The sequence below is a fragment of the Orycteropus afer genome, unplaced genomic scaffold (assembly GCF_000298275.1).
Source record: "Orycteropus afer afer isolate SDZICR_OR568_19922 unplaced genomic scaffold, OryAfe1.0 scaffold00201, whole genome shotgun sequence".
In the NCBI taxonomy this organism is placed as follows: Eukaryota; Metazoa; Chordata; class Mammalia; order Tubulidentata; family Orycteropodidae; genus Orycteropus; species Orycteropus afer.
The window spans coordinates 2,488,942-2,516,883 of NW_006921788.1; the positions used below are offsets into that span (position 1 = coordinate 2,488,942).

At 41.4% G+C, this 27,942-nt stretch overlaps 1 protein-coding gene across 1 annotated transcript in view; it reads right to left on the minus strand.

The window, feature by feature from the left end:
- ADAMTS9 (ADAM metallopeptidase with thrombospondin type 1 motif 9) overlaps window positions 1–27,942 on the minus strand; it is a 218,395-nt gene that overhangs the window by 42,638 nt on the left and 147,815 nt on the right. Inside the window, exons 29-30 of the mRNA XM_007948081.2 lie at window positions 14,503–14,670; window positions 7,064–7,237 (exon numbers count right to left, since the gene is read on the minus strand). Of these exons, the coding sequence (XP_007946272.1) occupies window positions 7,064–7,237; window positions 14,503–14,670 (342 nt within the window). The remainder of the gene's footprint in view (window positions 1–7,063; window positions 7,238–14,502; window positions 14,671–27,942) is intronic.

A 27,942-nucleotide genomic window follows, 5' to 3' on the forward strand; every position in this document is an offset into this window, starting at 1 on the left:
GAGGCAGTATCACTACGAAAGTAGATTGCCCAACCTTCTTTGGCTTTGGTAGCATAGTGCCTAAAGCACTTGACTGCCTACCAGAAGGCTGGTGGTTCAAACTCACCAGCCACTCCCTGGAAGGAAGGTCGTGCAATCTACTTCCGTAGTGATACCACCTCGAAAACCCAAAAAGGGGTTGCTATGAGTCAGGTCCGACTTGACAGCAAACAACAAGAAGTTCCTGCCATCCAGTAAATTCCAAGTCATTGTGACCGTACAGGACAGAGTACAACTGCCCCATATGATTTCCAAGGCTGTAAATCATTACAGAAGCAGACTGCCACATCTTACTTCCATGGAGTGGCTGGTGGGTTCAAACTGCTGACCTTTTGGTTAGCCACCAACTGCTTTTACCACTGCACTACTAGGGCTCCTTCTTAAAAAGAAGATGATGCCATATGCTGTAGACTTAGCATGAAATATATCTTGCCAAACATATATGCAAGGAGCTCTTGTAGTATAGTACCTAAGGCATTTGACTGCTAAACAGAGGGTTGACAGTTCAAACTCACCATCTGGTCTGAAGAAGGAAGATGGGACAATCTATTTCCATAAAGATCTACCACCTTGGAAACCCAATGGGGGTTGCTATGAGTCAGAATTGACTCAATAGCAGTGAGAACATGAAGGTGGATTTTTTTTCCTTTGTATCCTCCCTACCCCCCAGCCCAATAGTGCTATATAGCCCTTTGAGCCATCTTTGAGGTTCTTGGTAACCTGACTGTATCAAATGGCTGGGGTCATGGATTGTACCCTCTGATAAAGCATTAGCTTCCTGGGTGGTGTCAACAGTTTGTTTGGAGGTGGGTTTTAATTATCAGCCAATGGGAAGCAAAATGGAAAAATGAACTTAAGAAAAGCAAACAGGAGATCTGAGGTGTCTGCAAAGGACTGTCAAGAAAGAGAGAAACTTCCTGTAAATGCTGGCCTCCTGCACACACCATCCAGTGGGCTCTGAGGCTCCGTGGTGGCGCGCTTACTGACGTCAGGGTAGAGTGTCACTCAATGTGGGGTGGAAAATCAGGGCATCTACCTTGTGCAAAATAAGTATTCAGTAAAATGGGAGCTGAGCAAGTGAGCACAAGAATTGATGAGAACAAGAAAAGGAGGTTAAGAGTGACGACTTAGGGGAGGCTGAAAACCAAAAAATTAAAGCTGTTGAAGTCAAGTTGGTTCCTACTCATGGCAACCCCATGTGTTACAGAGTAGAGCTGCTCCACAGGGCTGTCTTGGCTGTACTTGTCACAGACGCAGATTGTCAGGACCTTCTTCTGCAGCACCACTGTGTGGGGGGTGAACTGCCAACTTTTAGTGAGCTCAAACCATTTGCGTCACAAAGGAAGGACCTCAGGGGAACCTGAAGGGGACTATGCTTTCAAGCACCCACCCATTTACTGTTTAACGGGGCACTCTACATTGGAAAAGTAGGAGCAATTAATAATTACATTAAGACAGCAGGCATAAACCAGGACTGCCCCAGGTAAACAGGCCATGTGCTCACCATACCCATGGCTTGGTCTACTCTAAGGTTTGTTGCTGTGGGGAGACCCTGAGAGTGCTGGCTGAGAGCATGCCTTGCATATAAGGAGCATAAAAACTTTTGATGGAGCTTCTCCCTCATCCAGCTGCCTTGAGCCTAATGCTTCCAGTTGATTATCATGTGAAGGTCTTTCACATTGCTTTACTCACCACTGACACCTAGGTCTACCTTCTCTAAACTCTCTACTTAGGTTCAAGCAAATGAGAAAGAATGTCTGTGGAAGGGTGATTGTTAGAATCTGCTTCCCCATTGCTTAAAGAGTCTTCTAGCATGAATGGTTAACCTCTGGTGAGTCACTTAAACACAAGAACAGGCCAGGCTATCTCCTTATGTCTTCTGTTCTGATACTGAGTTTGACAGAAATATTTGAGGAAGGATTTTAAAAGGTCCATCTGCACAGCACATGCAAAGATGTAAATTTCTAAGCATATTTTACATGATCAGAGAAGAGGAATTTCCTCATTGCATATGTGGCAAGGTTTTTCCATTCTTTGGGATTCAGAAAGAATTGTAAATGGAGCTTGGCTTTTTGTGACTGGCTCTTGCATTTTCAAAAAGCATGAATGGTCAGTTCAGATTCATTCCTTTCTAAACTCACTCACTTCCTGCTCCTTGGAACAGCTGAGCTTGGCATGAGATGGAGAGAGAGAGGGAGACAGTGGGCAATGGTAGGTCTGAAACAAATTACAAAGAGAATCAAGAATCAAGAGGGAACAGTGACTGAGGGAGAAAGAGATGAGGGAGCCTCTTCTTCCTTCTACATCTGATATTGGCAATACCTCCTAGTCACAACAGGGAAACCAATGGGACCTTAAAAGCTTGTGAGTGGCCATCTAAGGTACAACTACTGGTCCTTCCATGTCTGCAGCAAAAAAAGGTGTAGAAAATCAGACACGTAGAAACAATTAGTCCAAAGACTAATGGACCACACAAACTTCAGCCTCCATGACCCTGAGACCAGAAAAACAATATGGCACCCAGGTACCACTACTGACTGCTCTGAAAAGGATCTCATTAGAAGGTCCAGGACAGAGTGGAGGATATGGAACAAACTCAAAATCATAGAAAAAGTCCAAGTTGACTAGTCAGATAGAGACTGATGGACAACCCCCACCCCTGAAACTGTGGCCCTTACTGACCATTTGAAGCTGGAACTGAATTAGCCCCTGTAATAGCTGGAGCTGTGTGTCAACTTGGCTGGACCACAATTCTGTGTGGTTTAAGCAGTTGTGATGTGGGTTGTTCCAATGATGAATCAGATGTATATGTTCTGAGCAGCCAGTCCATTGAAAGGGAGTTTCCCTAGGGCTGTGGCCTGCTTCCAGTATATTTATGGACATCCTGAGAAAAGAGACACTCTTCTGTGGATTGGGGTTTTGTTGTGCTTCCTACAACTGCCCACGAGTGAACAATATACCATTCGGCCTGGAGATCTTGGATTCGTCATTTGTTGGAGTCAACAGCCAGTATACTGCCTGCCAACCTTGAGCTCCTCAGTCCCTGTAGCTGCATGAGTCGGGAAAAGCCTCCAGTTTGACATTTGATCGAAGAACTTTGGACTTGCCACCTTCTATAAGTGTGTGAGCCATTTTCCTAAGATAAATGTCCCTTTCTCTCTATATATAAGCTTTACTGGTTTTGTTTCTCTAGAGAACCCAGTCTAACACATCTGGTACCAGGTGTAGGGTGCTGCTCTGACAGATCCCTAAAATGTGGAAACAGGAGTGGAGTGCATCCTTGACCCAAGACCCTGGCAGAGAGACCCAAGCATACAGCATGAGAGACAGCAGGAGCAGAGCCAAGAGACTGGCAGAGAGATACCGGCAGAGAGACCAGCATGAAAGATGGCAGTAGCAGAGCTCAGAGACCAGCATTAAACAGCAACAGGCTTACCAGCCCACGGAGGAGAAAGCCGGGTACCATTAGGAAGGTGGCTTCCTGGTGGAGTGGGTTGCCTTCGGGAATTAATTGGTAGAAGAGACTGGCATGAAATGGATTAGCAGTTTGGTCGGCTCATGGAGCAAGAAAGTCAAGTGCTTTCTGGGCAGGAACTTTTCCAGTGGGGTGGGTTGCCTTTAGCATTAACTGGCAGAAGCAGTGAGACCGAGGAGAGAAAATGGAAGCAGAGCTGCCCCAGCCTGAAAGGGTAGGACCATGGCCTTTGGGGGTGGAACCACCACAGCCCCCTAAGTTTCAAAGAGCCAGACCTTCACCAATTTGGTCCTGGAGTGTGGGGCTGCTCATTCTTGTGAGCTAGTGGGATGGAACCACAGCCACTGCCCAAGGGTGAGGGGCCGGGGCTGCCATGCCCAAGAGGGAGAGGAACGGGGCTTACCAGGCCAAGGGGGTGAGGTTGCCACTTAGAGGAACTAGGAGACTGGAGCCACCCAGTATGAGAGATCTGTACAGATGCCTAGTTGACAAGGGGTGTAACTGTGTTAATTTAGTTGGTGTGTCAACTTGGCTGCTCCTGGTTGAGTGGCTGGGCAACTGGATATAGTAGTATTCCCCATGATGCGACTGGTAATCAACTCCATGGTGGAATCTACTGTGAGCAGCTGATTAGCTGCCTTAGGGAATGTGGTCTGCTTCCTGTATATAAGCAGAAGCCTTGGGGAATGGTCTCTAGCTTGTGGCATGCTTGGACCCTCTATGTAGCTGTTATCATTATTCAGTAGCCTGCCATGCTCTGCTGACCTTGGGACATACAATGGACTTGAATTAATGGTCTGCCGTGTGGTTTGGTAACATCGGGACTGTGCCATTTTATTTGTTGACCTTGGGCTTGTTAGCCTCAGCAGCCAGTAGCTGCCTGAGTGAAAAGATGCTTGTAGTTTCAGTGGGCTGGGAGCAAGAGGCAAAGCTGAAGCCCACGGTCGAAGGGCTTTCACACAGCCTCTAGAGCCTAGCACTTTGAGCTTGGGCTTAAAGTTTCCAAACTGTAAGAGAATAAACTCCTGTTTGTTAAGGCCATCCCATTTGTGGTATATTCTTGCCAGAGCGGCACGAGGTAACCAGAACAGCCCCCTTGGCTCAATTTTTAGCCAAACAATAGACTGTTCTACAAGGTGCACAATAATACTAGGGAGATACACATTCCTTAAAACAACCATTTGAGATCAAAAGAGCAGCATTTGCCCAAGAACAAAGTTCAGAAGGCAGGAAGGTTTAGGAAAGAAGGATGGTAGGAAAGAAGGACAGATGGAAATGAGAAACACAGGGTGGAAGTAGTATGAGTGATGTTACACTGAGGGGATTGCCATCAATGATGTGAAACAAAATATGTATGAACTGCTGAATGGAAAACTGATTTGCCCTGTAAAATTTCACCCAACTCATAATAAAAAAATTTTCTCTCTCTCTCTCTTTTCTTTTTTTAAAGAGAAGAAACTAAACCAAACACTGATGTATGATTTTTGCTAGCTTTCCAATTGTAGCCAGCTTCATTCATCCCAAGGAGCTCTGGTGATGTAGTGGTTAAGGCATTTGGTTGCTAACCAAGAGGTTGGTGGTTCAAACCCACTAGCTGCTTTGTGGAAGAAAGAAAAGGTGGGCTGCTTCTGTAATGATTTATCACCTTGGAAACCCAATAGGGATGTTCTGAGTCAGAACTTACTCGATGGCAATGAGTTTGGTTTGGTTTTTGGTCATTCATCCCTGCAGCTGGGGCACAAGAGTAGCCTGGCTGGCTGAAATGCTTGTGCGTATTTCAAAACTTCACTTTTGCCTGTGTTGTATTTTCAACCTTTTCCCCTAGTAAGAGTTTCTGAGCATAATGGAAACCATAAAACAACCCTCTTCCTCTATAAATCAAAACCCAAACTCACTGCTGTCGAGTTGGTTCTGGCTCACAGAGATTCCTCCTTGGGTTTCTGAGGCACTATCACTATAGAAGTAGATTGCCCAACCTTCCTTCCGAGGAGTGGCTGGTGGGTTTGAACCACCAGCCTTCTGGTTAGCAGTCAAATGCTTTAGGCACTATACCACCAGAACTCCCTCTTCTTCTACAGCTCTGATTATTTCAGGAAAAAATCTGCATAGTTATGATAAGACTCATTCTACAGATGGCAAGCCCAGAGGAGTGAAGAATCCTTGTTAGAGTCACACAGCTAATAAGAAGCAGTCTGGGATAGGAATTCTAAAGCCTCTGGGGAATTCCAATACCTTGAATGGCTCAAGGGCAATTACTTAGAAATTTAACTGCTTTATCCATTATCCTTTGCCATTGCCTAGTAGAAGTAAAAAAATCTAGATGGAAAATAAGCAAAAGGACTGAGTAGCCAGAGAGGGTGGAATTCCTAAAGAAAGAGACGACCACAAAGCATGGAAATCATTCATCAGGCGGGCAATGGAGAGAGGGGAGGACAAGAGTTAAGAACACAGTTGTATCTCATCATGGTTTAAGAGAACCAATTTAGGATCAAGTTTTGCTTCTTCTACTGCCAGGTAAGTGGGATGTGGATAAGTGATATTAGCTCTCAGGAACTCAGTTTCCTTCTCTGCAAAACAGGGCCAATAATAATGCCCACCTCATCTGGTAGTTGTAAAAATTAGTGAGGTGATTTGCACAAACCACTTAGCACAGGGCCAGACACAGTATAATTGCTCCAAAAAAAAATGGTACCTTTTTCCTTCTGCTCTGAAAGCCATTCTTGAGGTGGGGCTTTTGCGATGTGTGTGTGTGTGTGTGTGTGTGTGTGTGTGAATTCCTGTCTTATTATTCACATCTTTGTACCCTGAACAGCATGCACAGTCCATTTCATTCCAATGACAGTGGAAATGGTTCTACTTTCTAATTCTCCTTCTCTCCTCCTTCATATGACCTTATCTCTGTTCTAGAAACAAAGGTTACCTCCTACTGTCTTACCTTCCTAACCAGGATTTTCCTCCAAGGACACTTAGACTTTTTTCTTAATCAAATATTAACTTGGAGTAGGGGAAAAACAAGTCTGGTCTGTTTCTGCATTGGCTGAGCAGTTTCTTCAGATTACCTCATTCTTTCCATTTATATACTGGAAACCCTATACTGATTAATCAGGTTTCACATGAGTGCCTTGCTGTCTTGTACCTGACAGCTGAAGTCATGGAAGGAGAAAAAAATACAGAGTAAGTCCTACTTAAAGACTGCCTTGTGCTATTTAAGCTACTATAGAATGGCCAAATCTGGATACACACATTTAAAATTTCCCGTCTATCTCCTCCTCCTTCTGTGGAAAGTTATCTGTAGGCATTTTGCCCAAGTCCTATTAAAGTTTTCTTGGAGGCAGCTAGCCTTGGAACATTCAGGAACACACAGGAAGGAACTGTATAAAAATGAGGTGCTCCGAATAAAGACTCGTGGCTGACAGCAGACCTTTGAGGAGAAAGCCAACATTGGCACCATGCTCAGCGGCTTCACCAGTGTTACAGGACAACAAATGAGTGGATATCAGAGGAGTGAGCAAAATGCTTGGCAGGTGCTCACTTCATGCCTCTACTTACTTCTTGCCACTCCTCTGCCCTCCACACGTAGAGAGGACACTGTGGGGCTTGGCAGGCACGCTGTGACTCCGGTCTGGTGTAGGGGTTGCACTCGGTCTCTCTGGCTATTTTGTGAGTTCCAATCTGACAGCCCACATTCCTCTGTTGCATGCCTTGGCCGCAGGACACGGAGCACTAAGGAGAGAGAGCAGGTAAGGGAGCTTTTGGTCATTTTGGGGGAGTGTGGAGGGTAGAAAGGATGACAGAAGTGGGGACTGCACTCCTAATCCAATAACTACCCCAACTATTTCTAATTCCCAATGAAAGAGACCCAAGATAATGTCTTAAATCTGGAAACTCACTGCTCATCAATGCTGGAGAGTGAGGAAAAGCCCTGAAGCTTGAGAGAACCGCTGAAGTTAATGAATCTCCTGGAGGAGTGAATAGGGTGGGAGAGATCATTATGGAACATTTAGCACAACCTAGAAATATCACTGCTTTGTGAAATGAGAATCTAAAGTGATTTCTATCCAGGATGATTTGAGGCTCTGGAAAATCGGAGATACAGTATTGCACAAGGAGACTTTCTTGGCAGATTAAAGGTATAACCCAAAGAGAGAGTAAATCATGAAAGACTTTAGAGACTTATAAGTAGAATTATTTTTTCTAGTCTTCTTTTTCTTGCTCCTATCTTTCCTGGGGATGGATATTAAAACAAACAAACAAACAAACATGGAACACATGAAGTAATTGCATCTACTTAGAACCTCAGATGAATATAATGAAGAGTAATATCTGACAAGAAAAACACCATTTCCTAGGGCTTCATGTTTTCAGCTCTTGAAAAACACTGTTAATCATATGGAAACATTTTGTTGACCAACTTGCAGAACACCACATTAAATCTGCAATTAACTTTCCTCTAAATTAATTTTTTAATGGTCTCCTCATTGCTGGGTTTCATAATCTCACTTATGGGCAGGCCAAGAATTATTGTCTTTATTAAGATTTTGACAGAAACTGAAAGCAACATTTGATTGGAAAGAACAGCATATTATTGCACTTAGCTATTAAAAATTATTAGCAAATTTTTGTGAGAGCGCAGCCTCCATTAATTTGTCTGGTGTTGAGAAAACAAGTTTAACATACATTAAAGCCATATTCCTAAGAGAAAGTCTTCTTAAAGAATAGAATCACGCTCTTTTAAATTAAAAGAAATTCTTGTTCAATTAACCTGCAGCAGCATTCATTTCTCTGTGAAGATAATAGGAACGTGCTATCAAGAAGCACACCCAAGTGAAATTCTGCTGAATAGTAACTTGCCCTCCATTTCACATTTTAAGAAAATAGATGATACCGTTTGGAAGACAGCTTAAGGAAATTATATTGTTTCTGATGAGTCAGTACCAGGGAAGAAACTCAAATGCTGGTTGAAATGAAGAAAATATTTGGGATCAATATTCTGGTGATTATTGTCTGGGTCTAAGTGTATTAATTGGATTGAATGAGTTTGCGACCCACAAAAACCAGACTTTAAAAGTCATAATGTCTTGGGTATAATGGGAGGGTTCTGAATACAAATGAAGGGCTTGTCTACAGAGAATGGCCTTTGATTGCTCTTGAGAGCTACATGTTTGTGTTACACTGGGAGAGAATGCACCAAAGCACACTCTCATACGAGCATGACAGAAGTGCCCAGACATCATCATCAACAAACAACAGCATGATAACCATCTCCCAAAAACCAGTGGGCCATTTGAATTTATGGTTATAAATTCCAAAGAGTACATTTTCTGAACAAATGTATCCAAAGAGAAATGCAAAGAAAGACTGACAGAGGTTTAGTAAACAACTTTGAGTTTGGCGTGGGGTTAATAGATGTTGAAAATTACATAAAGTTTTAATAAGAGAAAGAAAAGCAGAAAAAAAGTTAGACTTTTAGAGATAAAACACTGTTCAGGCTAGCAAGTGAAAGAAACATCTTTTTGAGGCTACTGTTACTGAGTAAATTACGTATGGTTCAAGGAAGGCAAGATATTAAAGAGCTATAGGCATTGGACGTGGAAAAACAAAATCATCTGCAACGTTCGATAATTTTTCAAGAGACTAATTAAGACAAGGCAAGGCTCAATTGTATGTCTTTCTGGCTTCTCATTTTCCTAGTGTCAAAGCCAGTCCCAAAATAATGCATTTGAAAGTTTCAACATGACTTAAAAATATACAGCAAAGTAAAAGCCCTGCCTTTCTGAATAATGCATCCAGGGTAATCTTGCTTCAAAATGAGGTGCAGCCCATCAGCGTTAGTTGTCTGTGTCCAGCTTTCTTTCTGTCTTGAGGGAGGCAAGCATTTGCTTACAGAGCCAGCAAAGCTTGCTTGGTGAATTCTCAGAGATTTGTGCAGAAACCCCATGAATAAAACAGCATCATGAAGACCCTCTGTATGACCCTGGAGGAGGTGGTGGGGTGTGTGTGTGTGTGCATGCATGTTTAATATTTCTTGTTCTATCTAGAATATCTTTTGCTTAGTTTGCAGGGAAAAGCATTTGAGCAGCCTCTACTAATGTGCTCCCGTCACGGCCATTATCCTAGCCTGGCTGTCTATTTGTACAGGTTGGAAAGTAGATGTTTTTAGTTCTGAACTACTGAGCTGGGAGCTATGTTTCACCTCTCAGTACTCCCTGCTGTGCCATGCTAGTATGCAGAACTCACCAACTTAAAGGGAACTTCAAGCTTATTTCCACAGACAGAAAGAATCTCTACAGAACTTCAGCTGTTCATAGACTCATAATACATACTTGAAGACCTGGAAAGAATTTTACATAATTTCCTCCAGTGTTACTCTGAAATTATGGTGGGGACATTATTGTAAAGGAGGCATTAGCCTGACAATTACCTACAAGAATGAGCTTTTATCAATAATAACATTAATAGTAATAACACTAAGCAATTGCTATATGGCAGGCTGTAGGCCAAGGTTTCTCAGCCAAATTGTTCTTTACTGTGGGGGCCTGTCAGTGCACTGAAGGATATTTAACAGCATTCTTTGGCTTCTACCCACTACATGTCAGTAGCACCCCCCCACCTCAGGTTGTGACTCCAGACATCGTCAAATGTCCCATGGGGAGCAAAATCGCTCCCCTCCTCCACGTCCTGGTTGAGAACCACTGAATAAATGCATAAAGCTAAATATTTTACATAAAATATACTTTCTAATAAACCTTTTAGGCAGATACTCTACATATAACTAAAGCAAAGAAGCAACATAATCACACCAACTCAAGTAAAACAAAACACAATAAACTCTACCTTGAACAATGTATCATTGCTACTGTGGATGGGAATGTGGCTTCCAGTTTTAAAACATGGTGCTAATATACTGCAGTCTCTCATACTCTGTCAGCAAGAACGTGAGTGAGGAGCCTGTATTCAAACAATTCAACATCAATGCTCCCAGTTCAAACAAAAACACAGTAACTGGAGAGCCCAGATCACTAAAGCAACACCAGTCTCCTCATTGACCATGTGGCACATTGTGTCCTTTATTTCTCAAAGGATACAAGCTACATGCATGCCACAGGTCTCTCTACCAAACACTCAAAGAAGGCTTCCGAATCAGATGCGGCAGCATACTGCTTTAATTGTAACGATGAGAGAGTCCAAGGCAAAAATGATTGGTAGATTCTTACTATTATTTTCCAGTTTCCTTTTGGGCATTAGCCTTGAAAATGTTTTAACAATTACCTATTTCAGTTAATCTGAAACCTCACTGATTGCATTATTTTTTTCTATCACTAAGAAAGAAAACATGGTTATTGACTAAACTATGCCATCCCACTGGGCATAAGGCCCCTCCTCACCATAGCTATTAATGTGTTCAGAATTGATGACATGGTACTCCTATGTTACTTTCATTCTAATCTGATCATTTACCCTTTTTCCTTCTGATCTTCATTTTTTTTTTTTTTTTAAGTTTTTATATAGGAATAGGTTAAATTAAAAATTTTTACTCTGGAATGCTTTTATAACATGGGATTACAGAGTCTTCACATCTGATAAACAGCATTTGATGCTGATTTTTGCTTTAAAATGTCATGGGAATTCCCCTCTTGATCCAAATCATCTAAGCAAATTGAACATGAACTTTTGAAAAAAAAAACCCTTTAGGGTTTTAGTGAGGATGCTTTCTAATAAATAAGCTACTTTCCTTTACAAATTCATTATTTGTAATGAAACATTCCACTTTAAACCTCAAAGCACCAATTTTTTGGACAGAGCCTATGAAGCCTAGCATGGAACTAGCAGTCGCCTATCCCAATAGTCTGGAAGTCTTCCTCTCATCAGACATTCTGACAGGGTGAGAAATTGTGCTAATTATTCTTCCTAACTTGAAGACAGGATGACCAGAATAAAACTGCAGTAAAAAACAGAAGGATCAGATAGAAAATCTTCTAAATAATGTTACAAATGGGCAATCATTACTATTGGTTTAATATCACCACCTTAATACTGGTGTGTTAGTGATATTCCTGATTATCAATGAATCATTAGTAAGCCAATATTCTTTAATCCTGTAGATGGGCTTTCCCCATCAATACCTGGGTCTGATTATTTTCAGCTATACTTATAAATTGCACAAATAGGATTTTACCCATGCAACACATTTTCTTCTGCTTTTACGATTCATTTCTACAAGTCAAATCAGGGCATTATCAAGCTGGCTGCAGATCATTACATAACTGTGTTTACTTGTATTTTCTACAATGGTGTCTTGACTTTTCTAAGCAATCATTTTGAACAGATGCGATCTTTTCTGTGGAGGCATTCTGTAATCCTATTATCTTATGTTCCTAAAAAAACCCCAGGGTTTAAACTTAATCATCCCAGCTTTGTAAGCAATTTTGAGCTTCCCATCAAGATTACAGGATACTGGAATAAAACTCACCCTGTGTTTACCAATAAAGCACACAAGATTCTTTTAATGCTCTTTTTATTGAATAAATTGGCCTTTAAAATGAGCATCATTTACATGCTCTGAACTTAATATTCAGGGCAAGATGCAAACAGATAAGTAGAGGCTGAGGGACATAAAGAAAAGTAACAGAGCATGAAATTCTGCAAGAGGACAAGCTAATTAGTGTGGCCTCTTAAATAACGTTAGCTGCAGGCTTTTAGATGAATCGAATAGCTGGAATAAAAAAGCTGGGAGGTAACAGACGACAGTGGTCACTTAAATAAACCCTTAAGAAGGATGACCAGTATGAAATGCAGCCATGAAATCTGATCTCTTATAGAAGCTAGAGGAGGAACTAGCTCTGGCTACACTTAGATATTTTATTATTTAAAAAATACACTGATGGTCTATTTTAATAGAGTAGTCCCTGGGGGTGGTGCAAATGGTTAAGTGTTCAACTACTAACTGAAACGGTTGGCAGTTTGAATCTCCCCAGTGGTGTCTCAGAAGACAGGCCTGATGTTCTGCTTCCCAAAGGACACAGCCTTGAAAACCCTATGGAGCAGTTCTACTCTGCACACATGGGATCACCATGGGATGGAATCTAATTGATGGCAACAAGTGTGATAAAGCCCTCAAGAGGGATGAAAGCTACTCTACTGGGGACGGATGCAGGCCATGTTTTACAGTTCTCTGAAGCTGGAAAAAGGGGAAGGAGTTGGGAGCAATGATGGGAGATTAGAAGCCAAACTAAAACCTCATTGCCGTGCACTGGATTCTGACTTCTAATGACCCTATAGGACAGAGTAGAAGTGTCCTATGGAAGGTTGGGCAATCCTACTTCCGTAATGATACTGCCTCGGAAACCCAAGGAGGGGTCGCTATGAGTCGGGGCCGACTCGACGGCACATAACAACAACAACAACAACAACATAGGGTTTCCAAGGCTGTAATTATTACAGGAGCATGCTGCCACATCTTTCTCCCATGGAGCAGCTGGTGGATTTGAAACACTGGCCTTTTGGTTCGCAGCCGAGTGCTTAACCATTGTGCCACCAGGGCTCAGGAACATTAAGAAAAATTCAGGTTTCTGGAGGAATTTTCCATTAGTCATGTTGAAATTAAGGATTTCAAATCTTGTGTTAATACAGCTGTGTTGAAAGCTTCTCTGGGACATAGGAATAAAGACTCAGGCTCTGAAAGAATCAATTCTAGAGGCTGCCAACCTTGAATCTAGTTTTCCTTGATTCTCAGGAGTATTTAATTCTATTTAATTCTCCACTGCATAGGAGAACCAGAAATACAGTAAAAACCCCATGGAATCAGATTAATGGAGAGAAGGACCAGCATTACATACAGAATATTTTCAAAGAAATTGAGCCATTTTACTTTTAAGTAAGCATCTTCACCCAAGCTGAGAAACTGTACAAATGTGGAATTACAAGAGCTACTTAAGGAGTAGGTAAGAGTGATCTCAGTTCACCTGTCAATTATTTACAGGGAAATGGAAGCATCTAAATGTCCTTCTTAAAGTTCACCAGGGAAACTCATACACAATTTCTGACTAGGTTATCAAATGTTAAGAATTAGTGGAGTCTAACTGAATGGTTTCTTGGATACTTAACATCCCCCTTCCCTATCCAATACACACATCACACTTATCCAATCAAACAAAATATTACTCTTGAGGGCCTAATAGATTACAAGACCCCTCAGCTAAATATTTGACATTCATTATTATATTAAATCCTCTGGTGCCGTAGTGCCTAAGGCATCTGACTGCTAACCAGAAGGTTGGCGGTTCAAACCCAACAGACACTGCTCAGAAGGAAGGTTGGGCAATCTACTTCTGTAGTGATACCACCTTGGAAACCCAAGGAGGGGTTGCTATGAGTCGGATCGGACTCGATGGCAGTGAGTTTTTTTTGTTTTTTTTTGTTCATGAGAACAGTATGAAGGAGACATTTTTATCTGAGGGTCAGGTAGGTTAAATAAGTCACCCAAGGTCACTTAGCTAGAAAATGACACATAGAATGCTCCCTTCTGCCCACCACCTCTATTACATGCAAATAAATGGCACAGAAATATCCACTAATATTTAATATCAAAAGTCCTTTCTTCAAGGACCTCAGAGGTAAACTCAGACTTAGTTTCTACTGATTTTAGTGTGATTGGAATCAGTGTATTTCTAAGTGGTGAATAATAAAAAAAAGTACCACCAGGGAAGTACTAAGGAGCTAGTCTGTGTTAGAAGTCTGACGTCTATTACCACTTGGAGTTAATCTGCACAACCACCCCATTTTAGGTGATACATAAAGCACCAAGGGTTGAAGCCACTTGCCCAAGGCCACACAGCTCCTATGTCTCCTGATTATGAAGATCTTCCCTTCCCATCCCCGGCTCCCCTCTGAAAAACCAAAACGGTGCAGAGAAACACAAGTCAACACACCGGTGCCAGCCATGCGGAAGAACATAAGGAAGCAGTCGGTAGAGGAGAAGCATCGCTCACCTGACTCCAGGCTCCAGCCTTCCATTTGGGGCATCGTCCTCCTCGGCACTTTCTGTGCCCATTTGGCTTAGCAAGGTGTTTACAGTAATCACTTTCTAAATGGGTTCCATCTTTTGCCATGCAGTAAACATTTCGTTGTTTATGCCCTCGACCACAAGAGACAGAACACTGCAATATAAAGCAATGGCAAGGTTGTTGTTTTGTTTTTTCTTTAAATCACATCGTGAGATGTTAAGACTCTGCCTAATGAAAGCCACCATTTCCCCTTTTTTTCAGTGCTATTTTTGATGAGCTCTCAAAACTCAACAGGGAAAGAAGGTGGCATTGGGGGAAAATGTTCCCAGCATGAAAGTAGCAGTCCTGGATGGTGTTTTGGGTCACTCAAAAGTGTAAGCAAATTCTGGTAACTAAGGCCAAAAATAAAGCCCATGAACCTGACATTACCACAGAGTTTGGATTTAAAGAAGTCCTACTATGATGAAACATCCAGGATTTCTTTTGCACATCTCATTCCAGGCAATCTCTGCTCAAGGTATTTCTTCAACAAAATGCCATGTGATTCCCAAAGTGGGAAAAGGTCCATTTCCAAATTACAACTGTGTTGAATTTCCTAAATAAATGATTTAAGGAAACTTTTAAATCATTTTCCAGAGACTAAACTCTCATTTTTCCAGTCTATGAGGAAGATGGTAAACAAGGCACATTAGAAACTGAAAGGTAAGCTAGCAGGTAAGTTCATGCCAACTTCAGGAGGGAGGCAATACCTTTCACCTTTGATCTGCAGGTGCACTGAACTGTTTTTAAATGTGACCTTGTCTGACCACATCTAAGAAACTCGACTTTGATTTCAGATTAGGTTTCTCAGAAAGATTTAGGAATCAAAGTGCCCATGGAGTCAGGACAAAAATTTCATATGACAGCTTGTTGTAGAACAGGCAAGAGGCTGGCCCAAATGAATGCACTGAGATATTCACTTTCATTGCCTCATTAGCGATTACAGAAGTCATTACCACTTGGATCATAAGCTTGCTGGCTCAGGTTTTCAAGACACATTATTTCTCAATATAATGTTCTTGCTTTTTAGAGGGAAATGAGTTTAAGAATGAAGAACAAAATGTGAAAATGCAATGAAAACAGATTTCAAGTGTCATTTCCTTCTATTCAGTATTTCTTATTTCCCCCACTAACTCTGTGATTTTGTTAACTTAAATTACCAAAGTGCCCTTTTATGCCTAATAGATAAATAGCCTCATGTAAAACATGTAGCTTACTATTAATTTCACCACTATTACCAAGCATGCTCAAAGCTGTACCATTCATAAATGTGCCAGACATGTTTTTCCAGTAAATACAAACCATTACAAAAATTTCCATAGTAGCTGATGGAGATATTTAAAATATGTGTATTGACAGGTCTGAAATTGATATTTTACTTTAAAAAGTGGAAACATTACTGTTTTCTTTTCAGCTCCCATTTTATGAGTATGATGATTGGGAAGGGCCATTCTAAAAACCTTAATAGAATATTCAATGTGGAAGAAAGGAGCCAGTTTGATTATCTATATATAAATAAAAATAATCATTATTCAACCTAAAGCATTTTGCTGCATATACAAACAACATACCACTGCCACTGAGTGGATTCCAACTCATAGTGACCTTTTAGGACAGAGTAGAAAGGCCCCATAGGGTTTCCAAGGCTGTAAATCTTCATGGAAGCAGACTGCCTCATTTTTCTCCCATTGAGTGGCTGCTGGGTTTGAACCTTTTGGTTAGCAGCCAAATACTTTAACCACTATGCCAGCAGGGCTCCTTTTGATGTATATAAGGATTTTGGAATCTGCAAAGATGCTAGAGAGACATTCCTATAAACCTTTAGAGGGGCCTAAGGACTTGCTCTTAGGTCATACAGGTAATCTCTATTATTTGACCAATTTTAATATTTAAAAATGTTACTTAGGCAACAAAATAACAGGGGCACAATTAGTATTTGGGATGAGTTCATGTGTTTATTCAATCAACATTTACTGAGTACCTACTATGTTCTAGGCTTTATGTTACATACTGGGAATATAGTGATGAACAAAACCTACACAGTCTGTGGCTCATGGAGTTTATAGGACAGTGAGGGAGATCAAAATTAACCAAAATATGACAAAAATATATATGTAATTACAAATTGAGATGAATGCTATGGAAGAAACAGTCTGGAGTGGTTGGAGCAGGGCTCCTGGAAGCATTCCCCAGGGCCAGATCATACAAAACTCACAGGTCATAATAATGAGTTTGGATTTTATTCTGCCCACAAACAGAACCCACTGAAGAGTTTTAACTCAGAGAAAGACAAGGTGTGATTTATGTTTCAAAAATCCTGTTTTGGCTACTGAGTGCAAAATGGATGGCAAACACAGCATGAGTGGAAACAAGAAAACAGCTCAGGAAGTGACTGCATTTGTCCAGGCAAGAAGAGATGCTTGCTTAGGTTAGGGTGGGGAGTGTTGGGGTGGGGAATTTGGTGGATTTAAGGGATGCATTTTTTTTGAGACAGAAATGGGAGCGCCTCATAGGTCAGTTGTAAGATGGAAGGAAGAGGGTATTATCAGGGATGACTCCCAGGTTTCTGTCCTGGACAAGTGGATAGATAGTGAAGCTATTTAGTGAGATGGGAAAAACAACACTGGGAATCAAGGATATATTTATTTGCAGAAAATAGGCTGGACTTAGAGGATATGGAATCGTGTTTGGTAACATTTGTCTGACTGGGGTGAAGAAACAGAGTTGTCTAAGAAAACTCAGAGGAACAAAAGCCTGACAACCATGGGACTAGCCATGAACATGGGTGAACTTAAAACAAAGGTTTCAGGTCTGCTTTATTGTTGTTTTTGTTAGTTGCCATTGAGTCAATTCTGACCCATGGCAGCCCATACGTGCAGAGTACAACTACTCCATAGGGTTTCCAAGGCTAAGACCTTTTGGAAAAAGAGTGAGGTACCACTGAGTGTGTCTGAACCCCCAACCTTTCAGCTAGTAGTCAAGTGCTTAACCATTGTTGTCAGCCAGAGCCCTTCAAGTCTGTCTTCTTGTTGTTGTTGTTATGTGCCGTCGAGTCAGCCCCGACTCATAGTGACCCCTCCTTGGGTTTCCGAGGCAGTATCACTACAGAAGTAGGATTGCCCAACCTTCCTTCCGAGGAGTGGCTGGTGGGTTTGAACCACCAGCCTTCTGGTTAGCAGTCAAGTGCTTTTTCAATATACAGACTGTTTGAACAAGCTGTCCCTTCACATGGAGGAGAACAAAAGAACTGACAGAAATACTAATTTAGAAATGTGCTGTGGTGTTGGAAGAGATGCCTAAAAGTAGGTGCCAATCCAGCAGAAGCAGAGTACAAAAGATACAACTTTCTATCGGTTTATCTGTAATATCTTGTGAGCATTCATTATGTAGGTACTGCTCAAAGACTCTGTATACACTATCTGATATTCAACAAACCCAGTAATCCCAGTGATAGGTGCAATTATTGGAGACAACTGCTTTTTTCAACAGTTGTTTCAAGATAACCATATAAGCAGATAAATGTCTGTCAATACTAGCACAATGAAAATAACTACATTATCAACAACATCACTGATAATAATTCCTTTGAGGTGCTTCACTGGAGCAACCAATATCCACTGCTCATGAAATGAAGCTGGTAAAGTCATTTCTAAACATGATGCCTTAAAAATCTTTTTGATATTTGGATTGGCTACATATTGCCATTTCTATGTGTGTTTTTCTTATTTGGGGATTTGAATGAAACTATCTTGGAAGAAAGACTGCACTTCTTCAGCATTTAAAAACAATTAGGAAATCCTTAACATATCTAAACTGATAGCACTCGATGCTTTTTTCTAATTTAGCAATGAAGAATGCAGATGCTCTTGGACATTTTCATAATTAATAGGCTAGTTAATAGGCCTATGATGATGTCAAGAAGAAACTAGCATTTAATAAAATAAACACAAGTATCAGCTTTTCTATATTTTGAAGGAAATTTCCATCTGATCATTTTCAATCAATCCTTTCCCAGGCACTCTCTTTTGCATTGATGTGCGTCATTGAGGTATAATAGTTAAATTTAGTGCTTCACCTAGTACATGTTATTTATTGGTTTCATAACTGAGGTTTCTTGCTCTAGAGAACATTTAATTCCTTAAATTTGCAGTTGAAATAGCCTCTTAGTTTGCCAAGAGGACACTAACTCTTTTCTCTTGGGGAAATAATCCCACTTGTTTAAGAGAATGATTTTTCCCACAACTTTGAACAGAACTCCCAGACAATGTAATCTCTGCCTTGTTACTTGAAAATATCAAGGTTGCTATCACAAATGCCTGGGTTTTCAGGCTTTTGTTTCTCAGAGGCAGTTCAAAGGTGATGGTGGGATGTGGAGCTTTCTTCAAATGCTTCAGTAACATTTTCACTAACTAAGGTCTAAGAATTTAAAATCCTTGCATTTCAACTCATCTGGTGGAAATGAAACACAGGATGTGTGCAGTCTATCCTTAATCTCAACTGAGGTCCTCCTCTGTCTTGAGTGGTACCATCACATATGGTATGTATTTGGGACTGGTGGGTTTTCTGTGACTGTAGGGGTGCCCTGCATTGGTTCTTTCATTTATAGTAAGGAGAGTCTCTTGGTCATTGAGAAGTGATACAACCCCAGTATGTCTGCCTGGATAAGAAGAGCTGAAGACTTAAGGAGAATGAGATCCTTTGGGTTGCCAAAGATGTTGAGGACTTACATCTGAATGAAGATGGAGTACTACACAGAGGTGGTAAGGAGACCCTGAGGAACCAAGAAGGAATAAGAAAAGGAAGGTGGATATCAGAGTTACAAATAGAATCTGGCAGAAGGTTGGGGCTGGAAGATGCTGGGGCTTAGAGGAACCATTGGAGGGGCAGAGGCATAACCCAGGATTACCTCAACAGCAGGAGGTACATAATGGATTCTCCTTAGCTGAGTATCTGGGCAAACCACAGTTCTATACTTCTAGGTCATTCTCATCTCCAAGTGATATGGATACATGAAATTCTGTATATATGAAATGTGTTATGGGGATGGTGATGAGCTCATGCATATTTACAACCACAGGATTGGTTGACCCAAACCAAATCCACTGCTGTTAAGTTATTTTGACTCAGCAACCCTATAGGACAGAGAAGAACTTCCCCTTAGGGTTTCCAAGGCTATAAATCTTTAAGGAAGCAGACTGCTTCATCTTTCTCTTGTGGAGCAGCTGGTGGCTTCAAAATTCTGACCTTTTGGTTAGCAGCTGAATGCTTTATTTACTGTGCCACCAGAGCTCCTGGATTGGTAAACAGCAGATAAGAAAAAAAGAGTAACTGAAAAGCTAAGAGAAATGTCATACGTTGAAACCTATTACCAAGTCAAGCCAAACTCTCTTGACTTGATAATCTCCTGGCTAACCATCACTCTGAGATGGGTCAGCAGGGTTCAATTTTCAGACAGGAAGGTCTACTAGTTATTACTCAAGGTCTTTCTTTTGTGACTTGATGAAATAAGAAAATATCTACAATACTTCATTAAAAAAAAATGTTCTCTTGGATTTTTTTTTTTTTGTAACAACAGTAAGCTCTCTTGATTCTATTCTCATTTTGACTTTATTTAAGAAAACATAAAGTCAAACCTCATCTGGAGAGTATGCTATCACAGAGGATGCAGTGCTTATACCTAAAGTTCAGGACTGCCTATGCCACTTACAGTGATGGAGGGAGAGTTGTATGAGCATCACACTATCAGGGAAGGCAAAAGGAGACCAGTCTCTATACTTATTGTTGCACTAAAAAAAGCCTGGCAAGCACAAGAACAGAACTTCAGAGATCAGAAGTCTCAAATGGTGCTCAGTGAGAGGCCTGGAAAACCATGTGGACTTGTTGCAAAAAATAGATGGCAGCAGCAACTCACACATGTTCATTTACTGTCTTCCACAGGATACCTAAAACCCACTGCCATTGAGTCGTTTCTGGCTCATAGTGACCCCCGTTGGGTTTTCAAGGACGTAAATCTGTATGGAAGTAGACTACCCCATCTTCCTCTCACAGAGCAGCTGGTGGGTTTGAACTGCTGACCATCTAGCTAGTAGCTCAATGCCTTCTCCACTACGCCACCAGAGCTTCTTCCCACATGATAGGCAGTCAGCAAATATTTATGGCTGTGAACGAACACATGAAAGTGATAGCCATCACAGAAGACATACACTGGAAACAAAATATCATCTATTACTACTAAAGGTCTGAAAGAAAGAACCACCTAGAATCTGACTCACTATATAGCTAATGCTATAGCTAAACTAGTTTTGCACGTTATTAAAAGAGCAATCTTTCAGTTTGAGCGAAGTATTGACAATCATACTACCTTTTATTGAGCTTCTACTATGAGCTAGACTCTAGGCTGAAGATTTACCAGCTTCTCTCATTTCATGCCAACAGTAATCTTGCAGCTCAGGTACTACTAAGATAGCTTTTTATGGGTAAGAAGAGCTAACATCACTTGCCCAAGGTCACAGAACCAGTAAGCAGCAGTCAGGCTTCAAATATACCATGTCTTACTCCAGTGCCACCATTTTAATCCATAAGTATACAGAAGAAAGGGCCTGATTAAGACAATCAGCTAGCTGCTCACCTTCACTAAAGTATGGCAGGAACAGAAAGCATGGGCCTGAAAGAAAGGTCTCTTACAACTGTTTAAGAATCCTCTGATTCCTGAGTCTCCCAGAAAAACAACAGCTTTGCAGTGTCAACAGTTCTGACTTTAAGACTTTCCTAACAACACCTTTAATGCCCTGGAAAGGAAGACACTATAGAAAGCAAACATCCAATTGTGTAAATGAAGAGCTGCAATTTCCCGTGACCTAAACCACACCCTGGTTTCTCTGGCCATTTTTGAGGATTTATTAGCACTTGGGGTCTGCCTGGTGCCACACAGTGAATGACTGTCTTTGTTCATTGGTGAATGGCTCTTGGCATAGTCATGAATGAAAGATTGCAAGTTGTAAATTTTGGCCTGCCAATTCACCGAGGATTAATCTTTGAGCTGCAGGGGATCTCAAAGATTATTCTGTCCATCTATTTATTGTACAAATTCAAGGCTATAAAAAGGGATACAGGGCATGCTCAAGGTCACACAGTAAGGAAGGTGCAGACACAGGCTTTGGATTATGAGTCCTTGCCCTGGCATAGACACTATGTGATGCCAATTGCACTGGGGGATTTCTGGCTAGTTTCTGGTGTTCTGCATGTTCCTTGGAACCACAACAAACCAGTGCTCTGGTGATGTTCACTGCAAGTTAGTCGTGCTCACATAGAGCTAGGGTGATTGGCTAACCAAGCAGACATAGATTCTGCACATCCGGCTTTAGGGGACTACCAACAAGAATATGAGCAAGAGGGACTAGAACAACTCCTTGTTCTAAAGTCCCAGTGAAGAGGTGGGAATGTAAAATGGTGTAAGTACTGTGGAAAACAGTATAGCAATTCCTAAGCTGCAAATAGGTACCATACAATCCTGAAATCTCACTATTAGATATTTCTTCCTAGAGAAATAAGAGCTATGATAATGAACAGTTATGTGCACGCTCATGTTCACTGCAGCACTATTCACAATAGCAAAATGATGGGAACAACTTAAATGCCCATCAATAAAGGAATGGATCAACAGACTATGGCACAGACACACAATGGAATACCATGCAACATTAAAGAACAATGACCGATCTGTGGAACATCTCATAACATGGATGAACTTAGAGGCCATTATGCTGAGTGAAGTTAGTTAATCACAAAAGGACAAATATTGTATGATACCACTATTCTAAAAAGTCAAGAAAAGTATTTCTGACGCACAAAAGAAGAAATACTCTTTAATAGTTACTAGTGGTCGCTATGAGTCGGGTCCGACTCAATGGCAAATAACAACAACAACAGTGGTAGGTGAGGAAGGGAAAGTGAACCACTAACTAGAGGGTAAATACATATTAACTTGAGTGGGAGGGGAAAAAAAATTCCAAGTGAAGAACAAATTACAAGGGTAGTTGTGTCCAGGTGCCCACACAGGAAATGACAGCTTGCCCCAAGGAGTGCTTTCCCTTATCTCACTCTAAAATGCAGCACTTCAAGGCAAAGGTTTTGGAGGCAGACTGACCTAGGCTAGAATCCCATCTCTGCCATTTTCCCATGGTACCATTTGGGGTAAGTTATTTAACCTCTCTGAGTTCAGATTCCTTCTCTGTAAAAAGTACTAGTTGTTGTTAGGTGCCATCAAGTCGGCTCTGACCCATAGTGACTCTATGTGCAACATAACGAAACACTGCCCAGTCCTGTGCCAAGCTCATAATCCCTGTTATACCTAAGTCCATCAGTGCAGCCACTGTGTTTGTTAGTAGCTATACTCAATGGGGTTATTGTTGACTGATTAAATAAGACAACGCATGTAAATATCTTAGTATACTACTCAATATATGTTCACTATCACTGTTAATTGGAGCTCCGTAATGCCTATGGCACTTGACTACTAACCAGAAGGCTGGCAGTTCAAACCCATCAGCCACTCCTTGGAAGGAGGTTGGGCAATCTACTAACCAAAAGGTTGGTGGTTTGAACCCATCAGCCACTCTGCAGGAGAAAGATGAGGCAGTCTGATTCCTTAAAGATTTATAGCTTTGGAAATCTTATGGGACAGTTCTACTCTGCCCTATAGGATTGTTATGAGTCAGAATCGACTTGATGGCAGTGGGTTTGGTTTTGGTATCACCACTACTACTACTTCTATCCAGTGGAGTCTTTTAGAATATCTCATAACATGAAGAAAAAATGGTGAGTATTTTTTAATATATACTAACTAATGCAATCCAAGATAAGCTCTCCTTTATAACAGAAAGGTTGGCAGTTCTTACCTACCAGCTGCTCTTCAAGAGAAAAGATCTGGTGATCTGCTCCCATAAAGATTATAGCCTAGAAACCCTATGGGACAGTTCTACTCTGTCACATTGGGTTGCTCTAAGTCAATGGCAAAGAACAGCAATGGAGTCTTAGATTAACATTCCAACACTGGGAATGCTGGGGAGGCGGGGGTGGGTGCTGCTTTTGGCAAAATCTCACTCATGTGAATGTCAGAAGAGCTTTTCTTTCCTGAGAAAAGAGAAATCCAGAGAACAGACATAAATGTCAATGGTTTCTCCTGCTGTCCCCCTTTCACTCTTATAGACTATTTCTTATTAATATGGTCTCTTCTAACTGGGGTAAGAAAAAGAAAAACACCTCATCTGTTCCCCCATCGCTTCTCTCTTCCATTATTCTTGCTCATACTTACAATCTTAAGAACTACTTACATTTTCCATTTGTTTTATGTTATTATTATTATTTTTAATGACCCAGAGTGAGCATCAGGAATAACCATTACCAAAGGCATATTCACTCACTCCCCTCCTGGGCTCAGCTTGGCTGTAGGAGTGGAGGAGTGGTGACAGTCCTTTGTAGAAAAGCGTATCTCCTCACTGGCTGATGTGAATGTGTTTAGAGGAGTGGTTTTTTTTTTTTTTTTTTCAGAAGGCTTCTCACAACACAAGAATGGCTCTGGACAGGGGCATCAAGGAAGCAAAACAAGTGAGGAGGAAGGGAGAGAAAGCTTTACCAGGAAACAAGGGCTGTGACTTGAGGGCATAAAGCCAGTGCTGACAGCCCTGCCTGATGGCTGTTTGTGTCCAGGACCACCCTGGCACTTATTACCATGAAAAGGGGCTGAGAAGGCATGAGATTGGCAGAGAACACCATGGAAGAAAGTGGATGTGGGAGTCAGTCCTCCCAGTCAGATGGGGCATTAGGCCATCCTCCCATCACCAATGCCCCCCAGCACCCCCAGCCTTTGCATTGCTACAAAGGTCTAAAACAGCAGTGGGGAGAAAGGAAACTAAGGATTCACATGTCAACTTTCAGTGCACATTTGAAGGCCACCACCAACAGTACAGCAAACTAGGTGGCCCAGCATATGCCTAGCAAGGGGGATGGTGAAGGCAGGCAAATAGGATAGGCAGGGAAAGCTGCTTTTGCTCTCTGCCTTCCATTACCTCCAAGAGTTAGGAGGTACAGGGCTCCTCAGCTGTCCCTCTCATACTAAAGCAAGAAATTCTGACATTAAATAAAGCAGTATATGAAATTAGATATGCAAATTGTGAAGTAAAGATTAGAGTTCTTTTTGCTCTGCAGGAGTGTAAATACTAAATTTCTCACCATCAAGACAGAAAGCAAATACCAAGAAAATCTATGAATGCAGCACTTGGTAAATTCTAACATGGCCACACCCAATGGTGCCCCAGTCATTTGAGGCGTATTATATAACCAGGACCTATTAGCCCTCACACAGCCTCCGAATCCCCATTCCCATTCCCAAGCACGCTGTCCATTGTTGTAGGACTTCTTTTCCCTTTCCAGGTTATACCTGATGTTTATCTGTTCCCTGACTTCAGCAGGATAATGACATTGACATTTTTCAGAAAAGAGGTGAAGACAGCCCAAGGACCTACTCCGCGCCTACCCTGGGCTTATGTATGAAGGCAGTCTGGAAGATGGGGAGGGTAGCGGGTAAGATTTGTTCCAGGATCCTTATTCTCAGTTCCTCCAAAGGTGAGTGAAGAGGGTTCTGCGTAAGCAATTGATGGGATGGCTGTGGCTAGTGGGAGCAGTGACAAAGTTTCTTGCCACTGTGAAGGTAGACTATGGTCAAAGGCCTACCTGGAGGGTTCAAGGCTACCTGGAGATGTCATTCTGCTAGAAGGTGATGGTACTTAGACAGACCCACTTGAAATGACTTATGCTACTGGCCCAGGCAGTCAAGAACACACCTGTGAAGCACAAGCCACCCCCCAGGAATGCTTCAGTAGAAAAGCAATCCATGCAAGTTGTCTTCAGACTTTCACATACCTAACCAAGGCTGGTGATTTGAATTTACCCAGTGCAACCTTGGAAGAAAGGTCTGGTGATTTCATTCTGAAAGATCACAGCCACTGGAAACCCTATGGAGGACTGTTCTACTCTGACACACATGGGAGACTATGAGTCAGAGTCAACTCACCAACTGAATGTCCACCACTGAAACCCTTTCTCTCTCTCAAAGAGACAGTCTCTTTATCAACCCATCATGTAAAAGATACTAGGACTGTGTTCATTTAATTGCCTCATTCAGTCTTGCTTTCTCTGCATGCTTGGCCCTTCCTCCATCTGCTTCGTGTGAAAAGAACAGCTTTACAAGCCAGAACGTCAAATACTTTATGCTGAAAAATTACAACTTTTTGAAAGCAGTTTATATAATTAATTTTCTTTTGGGTGAATGTTAATGCCATCTCAGAATTGAGGTATACATATCTACCTAAGGTTGTATCTAGAGAAATACATCTCAGTAGGGAGGGAGAAAAGGTCATTTTAGTCATTATTAAATTACATGCTCATCCTCCAACTTGGTTTTGCCTTACTGGGAGTTTAAACAGGACACAGTCTCTCTCCATATGCCCTATTCAAGCCATCTGTGTCTCCTCCTCCTGCTCACCTTTTGGTAAAGAAATGGTTCAAAAGTACCATCATGAAAGAGTAAAATGAAAAGAAACTCAAGCCAGCTAAAATGCAAATGGCTCACAACATGGAAGACTTGGCATAAAAGTTGCCAAAATTTTGCTTGCTGATTTTCTGTATCAATGATTCCTATGTTATTCTGAGATTTATTCAAATGGAAATCGAATGGTTGAGACAGAAGAGTTTCTGCAGAGTGGTCACATCTGGTTTGAATCCCGGTACTACCTCTTCCTTCATGATCTTATGCAAGATGCTCAGCTACTCCAAGCATCTCCTTCCAATTCCAATCAATGAAGATATGAAATGATGGCAAATAAGCATCTCAAACTTAACATGTCCACAGCTGAACTCCTGATCTCTTCCACAAATCCATTCTTCCTAGAGTCCCTATTTCAATAAATGGTCCCTCCACCATTCCATTGTCCAAGCCCCAAAACTCAGAGTCATTCTGACTCCTTTCTCTTATATGTCACATCCAAACTGTCAACTAAGCATTTGGCACTGCCTTAAAACTGCGAGAATCCTGCCACTTCTCACTACTTCCACTGGTAATACTCATCTGAACCTTTGATGTAAGTCTCTCATCTGAGTTATTGCAATGGTCTTCCAATGGTCTCCCTGTCTCTACTTTTGTTCCTTCTGTATGTAGCCACTACTAGACTCAGAAGCCAGAGTCATCCTTTCAAAACAAATTCATGTTCTTCCTCTACTCAAAACTCACCAATGGCTTCCTATCTCACTCAGAGTAAAAGCAAACTTCCAGCCAATGGTCTAACCCCTCTATTACCCCCCACCTTGATCTATCTCCATGTTCCCCTTTCTCAATTTCATCTCTTACCTCTTATCTTACCACTCCACCCCCTCAATTCCTAGTTATTTCCAAAATATTCACAGAATATTCCTGTCTCTGGGTCTCTGTTTGGGATACCTTCCCCTAAAATGCCCACATGGCTTGCTTTTTTATTTTCCCCCATCTTTGCTCAAATACCACCTTCTTAGTAGAGACATCTGACCTCCTTAAAATTAGTTCCCACTTCTTCCCTGCTCTTTTTCGTTCCCCGCTTCCCTACTCTACATTTATTTATGACACTTATCACCTTCTTCCATAATACATATTTTACTCTTTTATTGCTTGTCTTCCCCTCCCCACGAGGATTTTTGTCAATTTTGTTCACTGCCATACCCAGTGCCCAAAACAGAGTTTGATTTATGGGAAACCCTCAAATACTTATGGCATGCACAAATGCATGCATGCATGAATGAATAGTATCTAATAGATCCTAAAGTCACTTATCTCACAAGACTAAACAGAAATCAAAACCAGTACTTCTAGTAGTTTCAAAAGCCCTATATAAGGATTAAGTGAACATTCCATACAATGCTCATTCCATGGAAGGACTAAATAGATAACTGTTGCCCTCTCCATTCTCCTGTGTCCATTCAGTCCGTAACTGCCTGAGTAATACTCTGTTAGTTTAACATTTAATTCATAACAACAGAACTAAATACTACACAGGGGACATCTAAGAGGAAGGTTATCTGAGAATATGACATAAAAGACAAAAAGATGACAAGTACAGCAGCTAGAAACTCAGAAAACTACACTGCTCTGCAAACGCCAAACACTGATAGTTCAGCCCTGAGCCAATGACCCAACCACAGACCAAAATTAGATCATACTTGTATTTCTCCTCCCCAAAGATTCTGCCTTGGAATGATACTTTGCCAGATGGAAAAATGTTAATATACAGAGTGAAAACAGCAGACAACAAAAGATGACAAACCAAAAACTTAATGAAGAAGAATGGGTTCTATCTAGGC